This window comes from Erpetoichthys calabaricus, chromosome 8 (assembly GCF_900747795.2).
Source record: "Erpetoichthys calabaricus chromosome 8, fErpCal1.3, whole genome shotgun sequence".
In the NCBI taxonomy this organism is placed as follows: Eukaryota; Metazoa; Chordata; class Cladistia; order Polypteriformes; family Polypteridae; genus Erpetoichthys; species Erpetoichthys calabaricus.
In genome coordinates, this window is record NC_041401.2 from 72,795,282 (window position 1) to 72,812,250 (window position 16,969).

General features: G+C 39.7%; 1 protein-coding gene across 1 annotated transcript in view; it reads right to left on the reverse strand.

Moving 5' to 3' along the window:
• The window catches only part of med13a (mediator complex subunit 13a), a 277,360-nt gene that overhangs the window by 180,800 nt on the left and 79,591 nt on the right, over window positions 1-16,969 (reverse strand). The window contains exon 2 of the mRNA XM_051930909.1: window positions 11,314-11,548. Coding sequence (XP_051786869.1) covers window positions 11,314-11,548 — 235 coding nt within the window. The remainder of the gene's footprint in view (window positions 1-11,313; window positions 11,549-16,969) is intronic.

Sequence of the window (16,969 nt, forward strand, 5' to 3'; positions counted from 1 at the left end):
GAGATAGTAAATTCAACACCCAAACAAGATCTAAAGATAAATAGTATAAATTTATAAAACTACAAATAGACTGGACAGGGCAACAAATGTTAATTCACTAAACCTGAATAAACAAGATGCATTATCTTCTGTGTTGATGAAGTAAAAGTTTTACTGATGCTTAAAGAAGTAAAATAGAGAAAACCATTGCACAAACAATATAAACCAGAATTTCAAAATAAACAGTACCGGGAATCAAAGATACGATGTTCCGTGACTGCTATCAGACTGGATAAAGGCAGGACCATAACAGACAGCTTCTGCACAGTGCTTTCGCCAGCTAATATGCACCCAAACTTTGCACCAGCTCCTTCAGACTGAAATCAAAGCCTTCTTCTTTTTGGGCGCATACACCATTAGATCGCTGTCAGACCTAAATAGCAGCGTGGCGAATTGCTTGCATACTGAAGTGACGTTAGCTGCAGGTGGAAGTCCCAGTTTACTTTATGGTGCCAAGCACAGTGTAGCAGTCTATTAGCCAGCGAAAGCGTTGTGAAGAAGCCGTCTGTTGTTACGGTCCTGCCTTTAGATCTGACAGCGCCATGCTGACAGTGTATGCACCCAAAAAGAAGAAGCCTTTGATTTCAGTCTGTACCAGCTGGTGTAAAGATTGAGCATATATTAGCCGGCCAAAGCGCTGTGAAGAAGCGGTCTACAGCACTGCTCTTGTGAAAAGAATGGAGATAAATGCCATCAACTCAGAGAGGGAGAGGCAAATTTGTTTGAACTAAGTGAACGTCACGAACAGAATAAAACGGGATAATAAAAAAAACAAGCGCAAACTTATACATGTAGCCAAACTTTACACCGGGTGTTGCAGACTCAAATCAAATGCATGTTTTTATTATATTTAAGAAATAATAATAATAATAATAATAATAGCAGCTCACTACTCAAAACGAGGAGCGCTCGGTCTTGAACCCGGGACCTTCGGGTTATAAGGCAGCAGTTCTCGCTTCTGCACCATTCAAGAATACATGTAAACTAACTGTTGATTGACATTTGAGTATATTCTTGAATAAAAGCGTGCTTGTTTATTTGATATTTGGACTAAAGTCTTTTTCTGTCATTATTAGTATAACATGGAAAAGGTTTCTGCTTTATGTATGTGTTCAGCACTTCTAGTATTTTTTGCTTTCCTTACATCACACAATTACCCTGATCTTTGTAGACACAGAGTACACATGAAATGCATGTATTCCAAATAACGATATACTGTATTATTCACCCTATACAACTCCAGATCTCACATGCAGATAAGAAGCCTTGGCTTGAGCTGGTAGAAGTTTTTCCTGAGTTTAGCTCCATCAAGGCGGGGGATGGGACAGCAGGCTGCTTGCGCTGATCGACACATTTACAAAATAAAAGACGCTGATGGAGAGGTGCGAAGGGATTTAAGGTGGGTCGGATTACACGTTTTATTGTAGGCTTCAGGAATTCTAGTGTTAAGACAAGTGACAAATAAGCAACACGATACTACAATAGCTTATCGAAATAACCAAGTTTCTGTTTCAAAATTAGGGCTTAATCGACTAATCATCTCTGCTCCAAACCCACATTGCGCAACACCATGCTATAACTTTCTGTATGGTTTTTGAGTTGGCTAATCACAGGTTCCCCCAAATATCGGGAAAAATTCTCCATCGTGTGAGAGTGTTGAAAAACAGTACTAGTTCAATGCATGAACACCTGAAGAGGAAGCACAGCTTAAGTACAGTACAGGAAAACAAAACAATACTATAAGTAACCCACATACACTTACTTAGTTGTTTGACAATAGTTCTTTTAGTACTGTGAAGCTGGATAACATGAGAAATTTGTGCCAGTGACCAGCACTGGTGACAAAAGTTAAAGCCACTGTATTTCTTTGGACAGAACAGATAAATAGTCAGCTAAATGCACTTGTAGGTTGCCACCATTATTATTCGAGAGTGTTTACTGAAGTAAAAGTTTCAGTACATAGGCCAGTAAACAGCAATAGCCTAACCTTTTAAAAACACATGCTAGCTTTATTTCGGGCAGAGTTGCATATTCACCCTCTAGCAGATGTTAATGCCAGTGCTGGTAACTTGTAACTCTTCAATTGTCACCTCATGGACCTGACAGAAAACTACTTATCAGCAGTTGTCAAAACAAAGGTCAGTTATAAAACATTTTAGCATATTCTCCAGTCACTAAATTATAAATAACATTCAATAAGTGATCAGGGAAATAGAGTAAGATGTTTCTTTCTTAATCTACCACAGTTGACCCAAACTGAAAGAGTTTGTTGCATAGCAACACTCAGCTGTTAGCACACCAGGGAGCTGCTGCTGAGAAGTAGCCTTTTTATGAAGATACATAGTTTCTACTGCAATTTAGATTGCCAAAAGCACAGGCAGAACAGCTAAGCAAAATCCTGGATTTAATGATAAAAAGGTAAGACAATAAGCGCCTCTAAACTAAAGTGGTTCTGGGCTCTTAACTCACTAAGTCTGTGCAGACAGCATGATGACACTCTTACCACCCTCATGTCACTGAAAAGCAGTGTACTGGAGGAGCAAAGTGTGAATTATATGGAATGTCACTTATGCATACTGTAGTATAAAGGTTTCTTCAATATCTTCATCTCCAATATCTGAAACAAAAATATAATTTTGCAAAAAAAATTATTCTGATGAAGTGATAATGCTTAAGTGAACATGCTTAACTAGTTTGCAAGCAAAAGACACATTTTGCTGTTAAGCTAACAAGTGTATTGTTTACTAAGCAGCATTTTTTTTCCTTTTGTTCTTTATTTTGCCTTATACAATTTCTTGTATTAGGAATTTGTTAGTTTTCCCATACCCCTTGAAGTCAAAGCGTAGGGTCAGCCATTGTACAGCGCCCCTGGAGCAATTACAGGTTAAGGGTCTTGATCAAGGGCCCAGCAGAGTAGGATCTCTTTTGGCAGTGATGGGGATTCAAACCGGCAACCTTCTGGATACCAGCACAGATCCTTAGCCTCAGAGCCACCACTCCGCCCCACTAATTCATATTCTTCATCTATTCTTTATCTTTTCTTTTTCCAATTAAAAATGTAAGCTGCTGCACTTAACAAAAGCTTGCTGTCCAAACTCAAACAATGTTCGTTTTAATTAAAAGACAAAATAAACAGGTCTGAATTCATTAAAGTGGAGTTTCTTGCCAACTGGGCTGAAAAGATCATTGTTTATGATCAGCCAATTTACAGATCACTGATTCGAGTCTTTTATAGTGAAAATCGGCTGATTTAGCTCAGTGGTCAATCAATCTATCAACTGATCACAGCATCTTTTATACAAAAGTCATAACAGGATTTTCTTTATGCAAGTATCCTTTTACTGTATAGGTATTTTATATTCTGTCTCTATAAAATTGCTGGTCAAATAGGGTTTAAAACATGCAGAAATCTGTAAATGATTACATAAAATCGACCAGTTAGAATACTGAATATTGAAATTGCAAAAGAAATATTTAGCCGCCCAACCCCACCCCACCCCAAAAAGATAAGCAGTCATTCCACATCTAGTTATTAACCAAGTTATGGGCACAACAGTAAAAGACATTTAATTACCACAATTCAACAGTACCTTTAAGAAGCATTCAGAAGTACCTTGGGTACTTTAACTCTTTTAGGGCTAATTGTTTTTTTTTTTGTTTCTTTTCTCCTAGGGCTGAATTTTTTCCCCCCAAAAACTAACTTTTTTTAAAAAAAGAACACAAAGCAATGGTTTAACATATCAACAAAAATAATTTTTGACAAATGTTACTGTCTTGCATGCTGTATGAGCCTGCATACTATAGGATTTCACATACTGTACATGTTACACAGCAAAGTATGATATCGCTCAAAGCAGCCAACTGCATGCATTGCCACATTGCACTGCTTACAATATGTGTTGCATTGGTGCCTCCTTTTCAATTGTCTGTTGCTGCACACAAAACAGTCAGGTTTGTATTTTTTCTCCTCATTTGTTGCAGGAAAGTGACACTCAGTCAGCCTGTCTGGCACTGCTCTTTGTGATGGCCTTCCTCGCTTTGCCAAAGGCACTGCAACATACTCTGCCAGCAAGCTGTCAACCACCTTCTTGTAGAAATCTGCTGCAGTCATAGTGCTGTCACTGTTTGCCTGCTTGAACAATATATAGCCATTTGTATGTGCAATCTCACACATGCAATGGTACATAGTGTAGTACCACTTGGTGGACTTATGGCCATAAGAATATGACCCCAGCATCTGATCCAGTCGATCAACTCCAGCCATTTTACAGTTGTACTCCTCAAGTGCAACTGGTGTGTCCAGCTTCCAACCTTCTGGGTTTCCCTTTTGACAAATAACTTTCTCACATATATTGTTAGTGTATACTGTAGAGAGAGAAGTCACCCGTTTGACATCGTGCCATGCCACTGCCACCAAGTTTTCTGCCCGCATGAAAACAGGATTGTCACCTCTTTTCATTTTCAGCCTGTCTGGCTTCAACTGTGAAGGCATGTGTCTCCTGTTCCCCCTCACTGTGCTACAAGCTCCAATTCCCCTGCTCTGTAGCTCCATGAACAGTTCTGGTGATGCATAAAAATTGTCCATGTACACAACATGACCCAAATGTTCATAGCCCTGAAGCAGCTCCAGCACAACCTGACTTGTCAAGGGACAGTTCTCTCTTTAAAAGGAATACTTTCCTGTATAAGTCATTTCTTTCAGGCAGAAACCAGCGTTTGCTTCTGCCAGTACAAAAACCTTTATGCCATACTTTGTGGGCTTGTCTAGCATATATTTGCGGAAAAAAAGGCGTCCCTTGTATTTTATCATAGATTCATCCACAGACAAATCACGGCCAGGCTGATAAAATTATTTACATGTTGGTTCCACAATGTCAAGCAGGGGCTGAACTAGACAGACAGACAGACAGACAGACAGACAGACAGACAGACAGACAGACAGACAGACAGACAGACAGACAGACAGACAGACAGACAGACAGACAGATAGATAGATAGATAGATAGATAGATAGATAGATAGATACTTTATTAATCCCAATGGGAAATTCACATTCTTCAGCAGCAGCATACTGATACAATAAATAATATTAAATTAAAGAATGATAATAATACAGGTGAAAAAAACAGACAATAACTATGTACAATGTTAAATATTAACGTTTACCCCCCCTGGTGGAATTAAAGAGTCGCATAGTTTGGGGGAGGAACGATCTCCTCAATCTGTCTGTGGAGCAGGACAGTGACAGCAGTCTGTCGCTGAAGCTGCTCTTCTGTCTGGAGATGACATTATTTAATGGATGCAGTGGATTCTCCATAATTGATAGGAGCCTGCTGAGCGCCCTTCGCTCTGCCACAGATGTTAAACTGTCCAGCTCCATGCCAACAATAGAGCCTGCCTTCCTCACCAGTTTGTCCAGGCGTGAGGCGTCTTTCCTCTTAATGCTGCCTCCCCAGCACACCACTGCGTAGAAGAGGGCGCTCGCCACAACTGTTTGATAGAACATCTGCAGCATCTTATTGCAGATGTTGAAGGAAGCCAGCCTTCTAAGGAAGTATAACCGGCTTTGTCCTTTCTTGCACAGCGCATCAGTATTGGCAGTCCAGTCTAATTTATCATCCAGCTGCACTCCCAGATATTTATTTATATTTATATTTATTTATATTTATAGGTCTATACATGGGGTTATAAGCCTGGCTCACCCCTTGGGATTTGCTTCTGGTTATCACAGAAGTGAATAAAACTTTGCAGAAGCACGTACCTATCACACGGCATAACCTGTCCAAAGCCACCAGGGGACAAAGCACGTTTGAACCAATGCTCCCTTAAGTTATATCGCCAGTCTAGTCTTACCTCTATTTGTAATGCCACAAAGCCCTTCATCTTGTCTTTTGTTGTGGGTTTCCACTTTGAAAAATGAGAATGCAGTGCAAGCGCAGCCCGCAATTCAAAAAATTGCTCTGCATAGCCTGTTTGTCTCATCTGACAGTAGGAGAAAAGTAGCCTTAGGAAAAAACAGCCTGAAGTAGTCCAGCGGCTGGTAATCTGTCCAACAGCAAGCCATGCCATTTTGTTAAGTCCGGAAGCCAGTTTGGCTCACACGGATTAATGTCTGGGTAGTCCTCCCACGTGAACCTTGCTGTAGGTGCATCGGCTGCGCGAATGCACGCAGCTGGCAGCCAATCAGCTGGGGCGGCATCAGTTGGTGTCCGATCATCCTCACTCTCTTGCTCGATCTCCTGAGCACTCTCAACAAAATCAGATTCTGAAAAATCAGAGTCCAACTCAGCAATAATGCGCAAAACATCGTCTGCAGAGTATTTTCTTTTCTGCACTTGCTTCGCTCCCTCGTGACATGTCGATGCCATCTTGCCTTGGTTTACATTTGTTTACATTTCGTCACTCACGCACATGCAAGGATTAGATGCCGAGTCAATGAGTCCAACATTCCTCCAAGCAGTGAGGGAATGCCTGTGACGTAATAGTGATTTTTGTCGCTATTAACAACCGATTGTCGCCCTCAATCCCTCCTGTCGACATCCTCCCTAAAAGAGTTAATTATACACCAAGCAGCCACAATATTAAAACCAATGACAGATGAAGTGAATAACATTAATTCTCATTAAAAGGGTACCTATCAAGGGGGAGTATATATTAGGCAGCAAGTGAACAATCAGGTCTCAAAGGTTATGTGTTGGAAGAAGGAAAAAATGGACAAACATAAGGATCTAACTCAGACTCAGACAAGGGCTGAATTGTGATGGCTGGATGACTGGGCCAGAACATCACCAAAATGGCATGTCTTGTGGTTATTACCTGCCAAAAGTAGTCCAAAATAGAACAAGTGGTGGACTATCTATCCATCCATCTGGTCCAATCCCACAGAAGAGCTACTGAAACATACACTGCTTAAAAACTAAGTTAAAAAATTAATTTTGGCCATGAGAGAAAGGTGTCAGAACACAAAGTGTATGGGGCTGCATAGCTGAAGATCGGTCAGAGTGCCCATGCTAATCTCTGTCCACAGCCAAAAGTGCCTACAATGGGCATGTGAGCGTTCGAACTGGACCATGGAGAAATGGAAGAAGGTGGCCTGATGGGAGAAATCATACTTTCTTTTAGATCAAGGACGGCCAGGTGTGTGTGCTTCATTTATTTGAGAAATATGTGGGCAGAAGGAGGCATTATAGAAATAAGGTAAGCTGGGATATGCAGTGTGATCTTTTGGGCAATGTTCTGCTTGTAAAACCTGGGTCTTGGCATTCATGTGCATGTTATTTTGACACATACCCGCTACCTAAAGATTGCTGCAGAACACATACACCTCATCATGGTAACGGTACTCCTTAAGGGCAGTGGCCTCTATCAGCAGTATAATGTGCCATGCTACACTACAAATATTGTTCAGGAATGGTTTCAGGAACATAATGAAGAGTTCAAGTTGTTGACTTGGCCACCACATTTCCCATATCTCAGTCTGATCGGATGTGCTGGAAAAACAAGTCACAACCATGAAGGCCTCACCTCGCAACTTATAAGACTTTGGATCTACAGCCAATGTCTCCATACCAAATACCGCAGGATACCTTCAGAGATCTTGTGAAGTTCATCACTTGACAGGTCAGAGCTCTCTTGGTAGTACAAGGTAGGGACCTACACAATATTGGGAAGGAGATTTAAATGTTCTGGCTGACTGGTGTATGTTTTCAGAGTTTGAGCACCAGAGCAAAAACGCAGCACAGCTTGAAGAAAATTACAACCTCTACTCCGAATTCACCTCACTTTTTGTAACTGGATGCTGTTGGCTCATATATGCTAGTCCCATTTTGCCCAAATTTAGATGTGGGAGATATACTCTTAAGAGTAGGGTCATTCTTTAACTTGGATACAGTAACAGCACAGAATACAATTCTCAACTTTCAAAATGACAGTACAATGAAAGATCAATAATAGAGGGGGACCTGCTGTTGAAAGAGAAGCACATCAACACAAGATGATATACCATTATATTAGCTCAAGCTATTTAAGTGAATCTCCATTTTCTCACATGAAAATAATCTAGTCAAAGCACAGATCCACAATGACTGGTGAACATCTCGTATTCTGACCAAGACTTGAATCCATCCACAACTGCCATAATTATCCCTGTTAAATCGCACATTAGGGTGCAGTACTCTTTATCCCAAACTAGTACAAGTTCACTGTAGCATGGGTCACTTGCTTTTATGTGATGTAAATTGGTTACTTTACTGATGGATACTGCTGTTGTATTATTCCTACAACAGATGACACTGGTTTCCTACAACAGATGACACTGGTACACTGTTGTCAACAAAAGAATAAATGAGTAGATCTCACTTTAAAAGTTTGGTCATCTCTGTAATTAAACAGATAATTGACCTTAATGAGGAAATGTGAAATGACAGTAAGAAGGAACTTAGTTTTCACCAATAAGAATCACTAAAAAGTATTTGTCATCCAAGCTATGAATTCATTTGAAAAACAAATCAAATCAGCAGAAGATAACATACCAAAAGTTTTGGTATAAATGTAGATCATATATATATATATATATATATATATATATATATATATATATATATATATATATATATATATATATATATATATATTTATATATAACAAATTTAAAACTATAATGGAAAATAATTTGGCCAATGGGAAGCATATATATTAAAAAAAATTTTGGGACAAGACAAGACTTTTTCCAAGAGATTTTTTGCAGTCCCACGAGATGAGACTTAGGCCATGAGATTTTTTTCAAGTCACACCCTCCTCTCAACCATATTTAACTACGCACGCGGTCTTCTCACCTCTCATTCGTGTGAATGCTTTTGATACACACAGTTTTTGATCTCTCAGCTTATAAATGTTAACGTTTTCCTCACTTTAAGTTCCCAATTAAAGAAGGAGTATTATGTCCAAATCTTACTGAAGAATTTCATCATGAAGGGTTATCAACAGAAAAAATGAGTACATGGGCAATCATAGCACCGAGAAACGATGAAGACATACGAATTAACACCAAAAATGTCGATCGGTTACACAGAAAATTGTTTAAATTTGTATCAATAGACTATGCTGAAACAGTTGGTGCTGATCGTGCGGAACCTGAAAACATCAACTTACAATATCCTGAAGAATACCTACAACTGTTAACACTGTCCGGTCTTCCACCACACGAATTACTGTAGAAAGAAGGATGTATCCAAGAAAGGTAATGTAGTAAATCTTCCGTGGATAACAGACAACAAAGAAGATCCTGATATGCCATTCGTATTAAAACGTTAACGGTTTCCCATTAGAATTTTGCAAAGACAATTAGAATTTTGCAAAGACAATTAACAAATTTCAGAGCCAAGCAAACAAAATTCAATCATGGGCAGTTAAATGTTGCGCTGTCACGATAAAAGGCCAAACACAGAATCAAAATTCAACGCGATATTGATGAAAATTGAATTCAAAAAATTGATTTTACTGAAATTTTACAGTAAAAGTAAGTTTAAAAAGTATTTGCGTGTTAATTTCAAAGCCAAACAGAACAAAATCATATTATGTAATGAATAACTAACACAACATGAAACATAAGTTACTTTCAAATTAAGTTTTACTATTTTTTAATATGGTTAATGTAATGTAAAATAGTTCTATTAAGCATACAGTGCATCCGGAAAGTATTCACAGCGCATCACTTTTTCCACATTTTGTTATGTTACAGCCTTATTCCAAAATTGATTAAATTCATTTTTTTCCTCAGAATTCTACACACAACACCCCATAATGACAACGTGAAAAAAGTTTACTTGAGGTTTTTGCAAATTTATTAAAAATAAAAAAATTGAGAAAGCACATGTACATAAGTATTCACAGCCTTTGCTCAATACTCTGTCGATGCACCTTTGGCAGCAATTACAGCCTCAAGTCTTTTTGAATATGATGCCACAAGCTTGGCACACCTATCCTTGGCCAGTTTCGTCCATTCCTCTTTGCAGCACCTCTCAAGCTCCATCAGGTTGGATAGGAAGCATCGGTGCACAGCCATTTTAAGATCTCTCCAGAGATGTTCAATTGGATTCAAGTCTGGGCTCTGGCTGGGCCACTCAAGGACATTCACAGAGTTGTCCTGAAGCCACTCCTTTGATATCTTGGCTGTGTGCTTAGGGTCGTTGTCCTGCTGAAAGATGAACCGTCGCCCCAGTCTGAGGTCAAGAGTGCTCTGGAGCAGGTTTTCATCCAGGATGTCTCTGTACATTGCTGCAGTCATCTTTCCCTTTATCCTGACTAGTCTCCCAGTTCCTGCCGCTGAAAAACATCCCCACAGCATGATGCTGCCACCACCATGCTTCACTGTAGGAATGCTGCCAAGTTTCCTCCAAACGTGATGCCTGGCATTCACGCCAAAGAGTTCAATCTTTGTCTCATCAGACCAGAGAATTTTCTTTCTCATGGTCTGAGAGTCCTTCAGGTGCCTTTTGGCAAACTCCAGGCGGGCTGCCATGTGCCTTTTACTAAGGAGTGGCTTCCGTCTGGCCACTCTACCATACAGGCCTGATTGGTGGATTGCTGCAGAGATGGTTGTCCTTCTGGAAGGTTCTCCTCTCACCCACAGAGGACCTCTGGAGCTCTGACAGAGTGACCATCGGGTTCTTGGTCACCTCCCTGACTAAGGCCATTCTTCTAAGGAAAAAAATTAATTTAATCCAATTTGGAATAAGGCTGTAACATAACAAAATGTGGAAAAAGTGATGCGCTGTGAATACTTTCCGGATGCACTATATAACAATTCCCATGAAAATAAAAATCTGTTTAAATTGTATATCCGCATCCCCATACACAAGCGACAGAACCACAAAAAGGTTAGGGCGTAGTGCAGGCCCGGGGGTTAACAAGCAGGGGGCAAAGCCACCTAGTACAAATTATATTAAAAAAAAAAAAAAAACAAAACAAACAACACAGGCCTAATCCAGAGTCCTGTGAAACACTGAACAAGACAGGTAGAAAACAGACTTAAGATCCGATGAAGATAAACTGCTGTGTGATTAATAAACAAGATTTAAACCAGGCAGGGTTAAAGTGCCAAAATGCTCGGGAGAGCAGGGTTCAAGGGGATAAACGTGCAGCCTACATCACCCCCTATGACCTGTGGATAGGGTAATGTTCTTATCCATCTTGTGTGCTGTAAAATGCAACTGTCCTTCATGGTTCTTGACAAAGACATCGAAAGTAAAATGGTAAAATGTTCCTATTGCTCACCTGCTAATTCTGGATGGATGAGCTCAGAAAAGTTGGGATCCTCTCCCCACCAAAACAACCACAGCTCGCGACGACCAGGAGTCTGATGTCGCCGCCATACACTCAACACATCTGCCTTCAGGCAGCGGCTGAAGCTGCACAGAATAGGATCCTCATCTGTTACTGGGAAAAGGATTGGAGCAGACGTGGGACCTTGCCATACGAACCGTCTCCATTTAATCCCAGTTAAGTCGGCCTGTAATAGAAAAAGAAACAAAGTTATTAAACTTGCAGAACTTTAATATAGAATTACTGAGCAAAAGTATCCAAATAAACACACTACAAACTCCACTAAGATACAAATATATGCTGAACCAATGCCATCTTAAAAAGCTTAATCATGAGTTTTTTGTGAGGGTGATTTTGTTTGTGTATAGAGGTAGTCGTTGACTTACAACCCATGAATCTTACGACCATTCGACTTATGACCGCTACCACATCTCACGGTCAAACAACAGCTTTTGCCACTCTAGCTCCATATGCCGTGATTCATTTATCTTGATCTCAGTTTATTACCTGCAGCGGTTTCAACAGTTACCCAATATTAACTGGTGTTCAAGGCACGTGCTGCACTGTTGCACTCTGGCTTTGAATCTGGTTAACCTCGAAAGCTTCTGCAATTTAACTCACAATGTGACATTTTGTGTGACCACCAGGAAGGGCTAATGAAACTACAGTGTACTCCTTTATCTGTAAATGTTAATTATTAACAGGCTGAAATGTTAAAACAGAAAACCTGAGTGCTCAAACTCTACTGGTACATTCCTCTCATAGTTAACATTAACACAATGAACACTGGGCGAGGCTCACTCTGATGACAAAACATGACACAGACAAAGAATGAATTTGTGAAGTTTTAAAAAGTTCCGCATCCATGTAATAACGAAACAAAAAAAAAAAAAAGAAAGAAAATCTACACAATGTGCTAAGAATTCTTAAATTCTCAAATGATTAAAAAAGGATGTAAAACAAAAAATAAGACTTAAAGAGACTTATTATACAGTACAGTAATCCCTCCTCCATCGCGGGGGTTGCGTTCCAGAGCCACCCGCGAAATAAGAAAATCCGCGAAGTAGAAACCATATGTTTATATGGTTATTTTTATATTGTCATGCTTGGGTCACAGATTTGCGCAGAAACACAGGAGGTTGTAGAGAGACAGGAACGTTATTCAAACACTGCAAACAAACATTTGTCTCTTTTTCAAAAGTTTAAACTGTGCTCCATGACAAGACAGAGATGACAGTTCCATCTCACAATTAAAAGAATGCAAACATATTTTCCTCTTCAAAGGAGTGCGCATCAGGAGCAGAGTCTGTCAGAAAGACAGAGGAAAGCAAACAAATCAATAGGGCTGTTTGCTTTTAAGTATGCGAAGCACCGCGGCACAAAGCTGTTGAAGGCGGCAGCTCACACCCCCTCCGTCAGGAGCAGAGAAAGAGAGAGAGAGAGAGAGAGAGAGAGAGAGACAGTTTGTTTTTCAATCAAAAATCAATACGTGCCCTTCGAGCTTTTAAGTATGCGAAGCACCGTGCAGCATGTCGTTTCAGGAAGCAGCTGCACAAAAGATAGCAACGTGAAAATAATCTTTCAGCATTTTTAGACGAGCGTCCTTATCGTCTAGGTGTGCGAACAGCCCCCCTGCTCAATCCCCCTACGTCAGGATCAGAGAAAGTCAGCGCAAGAGAGACAGAAAAGTAAGCCGGGTAGCTTCTCAGCCATCTGCCAATAGCGTCCCTTGTATGAAATCAACTGGGCAAACCAACTGAGGAAGCATGTACCAGAAATTAAAAGACCCATTGTCCGCAGAAATCCGCGAACCAACAAAAAATCCGTGATATACATTTAAATATGCTTACATATAAAATCCGCGATGGAGTGAAGCCGCGAAAGGCGAAGCACAATATAGCGAGGGATTACTGTACTATCTTTTGCCGGTCCGTGGAACCGAATGTGGTTGTAAATTGACGACTACCTGTATTGTTTAAGACATCTCTCTATTATAATAAAAAAAATCTTGGGAAGAGAGACGAAACAGGACTTTCTCAAGAGAGATAATTTCACATCCCGCGAGACGAGACTTTGTACCAAGAGATATAACCACAGCAAGGGCCAGAAATAAAAGACAAAGAGTAGATGACAAAAGTAGAATGTCATAAAGAAAGCAAAAACGCTGGCACAATACACACGCAGAGCAGGTTAGAGATAATGGAAGTACAAAAATTCGAAAGTCTCAAAAAAATGATATTAAAGATTCATTAGAGCAAACAAACGAATAATATTACTTGGTGAAGTAACGGAACAGCGAAAAGAGATTGAATATATTGTTCGGATTTAAACTAAGTCGGAGACTGGTTTGTCTATTTCATGTTGCCATCAGGGAAAAGTACCGTTTCTTCCCAATAAAGAGGCGTATCTGCGAGAATTAAAAGATTTGTTGTTTGGTGAAAGTGAAATCCCGCGAGAGAAAATTTCAAGTCCCGCGAGACAAGACTTTATGCAAAGATATTTGTAAAACTCCTTCCCATATCTAAAACATTTACAACCACGCAAATGTTCCAAGTTTAAAATGTTACATCTTTGAACAATGCCTAAAGAGTGTACTAATACTAAATCCAGCTGTGGTACCAAGCTGCTGGAACAGCAATTTTCTATTAGCTCTCATAAAAATCATAGCCCCATGATCTCAGGAACAGGCAGTGGTCACAAGCAAGCAACTGGTTAATAGAGCTGGTAAAGAACACTTAACATTCATTTGTGCCAATAAACACTCAAAACTAGACAAGCCCTTCAGATTAGACAATCTTTATTAATCCCATGGGCACAATGATTAGTCAAGCAAAATTACACCTTTTACAGTAATCTCTCGCTATATTGCGCTTCGACTTTCGCGGCTTCACTCTATTGCGGATTTTATATGTAAGCATATTTAAATATATATCGCGGATTTTTCGCTGGTTCGTGGGTTTCAGTGGATAATGGGTCTTTTAATTTCTGGTACATGCTTCCTCAGTTGGTTTGCCCAGTTGATTTCATACAAGGGACGCTATTGGCAGATGACTGAGAAGCTACCCAGTCAGAGCATGTATTACGTATTAAATAAAACTCCTCAAATATATTGTGAGCAGGGGGGCTGTTCACATCCCTAGAAGATACGGACGCTCCTCAAAAAACGCTGAAAGACTATCTTCACATTGCTCCCTTGCTTGCTGGGCTTACTTGTGGCTGCTTTGTTGTGCGATATGCTTCCCGCACAGTGCTTCGCATACTTAAAAGCTCGAACAGCACCTATTGATTTTTGATTGTTTGCTTTTCTCTCTCTCTCTCGCTTTGACATTCTCTGCTCCTGACGGAGGGGGTGTGAGCAGGGGGGACTGTTCGCAACCCTAGAGGATACAGAAGCTCGTCTAAATGCTTAAAGACTACCTTCACATTGCTCCCTTCCTTGCTGGGCTTACTGGCGGCAGATTTGTCAAGCGATATGCTTCCCGCACGGTGCTTCGCATACTTAAAAGCTCGAACAGCACCTAACGGTTTTTGATTGTTTGCTTTTCTCTCTCTCTCTCTGACATTTTCTGCTCCTGACGCGCACTCCTTTGAAAAGGAAGATATAGTTGCATTCTTTTAATTGTGAGACAGAACTGTCATCTCTGTTTTGTCATGGAGCACGTTTAAACTTTTGAAAAAGAGACAAATGTTTGTTTGCAGTGTTTGAATAAAGTTCCTGTCTCTCTACAACTTCCTGTGTTTCTGTGCAAATCTGTGACCCAAGCGTGATTATATAAAAATAACCATATAAACATATGGTTTTTACTTCGCGGATTTTCACCTTTCGCGGGGGGGTTCTGGAATGCAACCCCCGCGATCGAGGAGGGATCACTGTATTGGTTAACTAAAACAATTGCAATGTGCAAGCTTTCGAGGAAACTGAGGTCCTTTCTTCAGGCAGGTTGTAATTACTAGCAACCTTACTTTCCTTATCATAGACTTTGGAAAGTATCTATATGCATACAATAATTCATAAATGTATTTTCTGCTGGCAGAAATGACATCTTAATTTTTATTGGTTTGTAGTTCTTTATTTTTCAATTTTTTTGTATCTCTGCATCATTTTCAGTTGCTCAGTTATGTAATGCTTGTAAAATGAATATGTGAGCATTGTGCAGAAAGAGTATTGATAGTGCAGTTAACAACATACAAGCTAGAATTGACCCATTCAAAAAATTTACGTTTTAGGTTTTGATGAGAAAAAATGTGTCATCACGTTATAGAGCATACAAAATATAGCAACACAGAAAACAAATTTTAAGAAGCCAGATTCCACAGTCCACAATTTTATTATGACATACATTTTCTGCAAAACATACATGGTTTTACAAGTTTAATCACTGAAACACACACTCAGCTTTAGGACATATAGGAAATATGCTACTTAATTGCCAATGAACATCTAAACTTAGCTTTAACACAATGAAGACTGTATGAACTGAGCATGCACATTTTTTCCTAACCAGACCTTAATTTTTTTTTTTTGTAACGTGGAAGTCAAACAACTTCAGTTGCTGTCTCTTCAGCTTCTTTTTCCACCTCCACAGTAGTACCCACCTTAATGACGCATTGTGACAGAACTTAACAGAAGTCCACGCTTCACCACGTCAATGCAACCTGTATGCCACTTTTGCAGCGAGTAACAAAGGGGGCTTCCTGGTGTTCTAAACCATGCTAACAGTTACATACAAAAATTTCTACCAGTGTACTATGTGATATTGATGTTCAGTCAAGAAGGCTAATGGGAGATATGCAAATGTGAAAGCAAATAATAATATAGTGCCATGTCTATACAATCTTTGAGCTCAGATAAAATAACTATTGTGTGCTGATAAGATAAGAAACAAATGCTAGAGAGCCGTTTTGTTAACATGTTATTGCGTTAAACTATGTGGTAGTAATCAAAGTAATCTAGCTGAAAACTAAGAAGACAATTGACAAATTATCAGTTGTCGGAATATAGCTGATGCAGCTTTTAGGCTATTTACTAACAAGTTTCCAAGAGGATTACATCATCAAGCAACACTACATAAAAGGGGAGGCTTGGCTATATTTTATTCTACATCATTGTCAGACTAACCACCTACAATAGTGTACCAGTGTTCACAAGCAAAGACTACAACTTTGTAACTGCTAAAGGCTTACCACCTGATACAAGGCTTGCTGTCTGGACTTTGTTTTAAATTTAACTCCTAGTGTTTGACATGTCTGGTTTCTCTGTAACTAAGCATAGTTTTAGGATAAAGTTGTATTATCTCACTGAAGCTACATTGTGTTTCCTAGGGATGTCACTAGAACAAATACTTCAATACAAATTTGATACCAAAATTCAGAAAATGCAATCTTTCTACCAATACTGTAATAAAAAGCTAGTATTCAAAGTCAGTACTGCACTCATGGATGACATGAGTGAGGTCCTCGGATCGGCCCTGCCGTGGTCGCTCGCGGCCTCTAGAGGAGCACCGAGAAGACGATCGAACCTGACTATCTAGAGGAAGTAAAAGTCGTATGCTACGCTGCAGGTTGGCTAGTAATAAATAAATCACAGACAGTTTAACAGGCATCATGG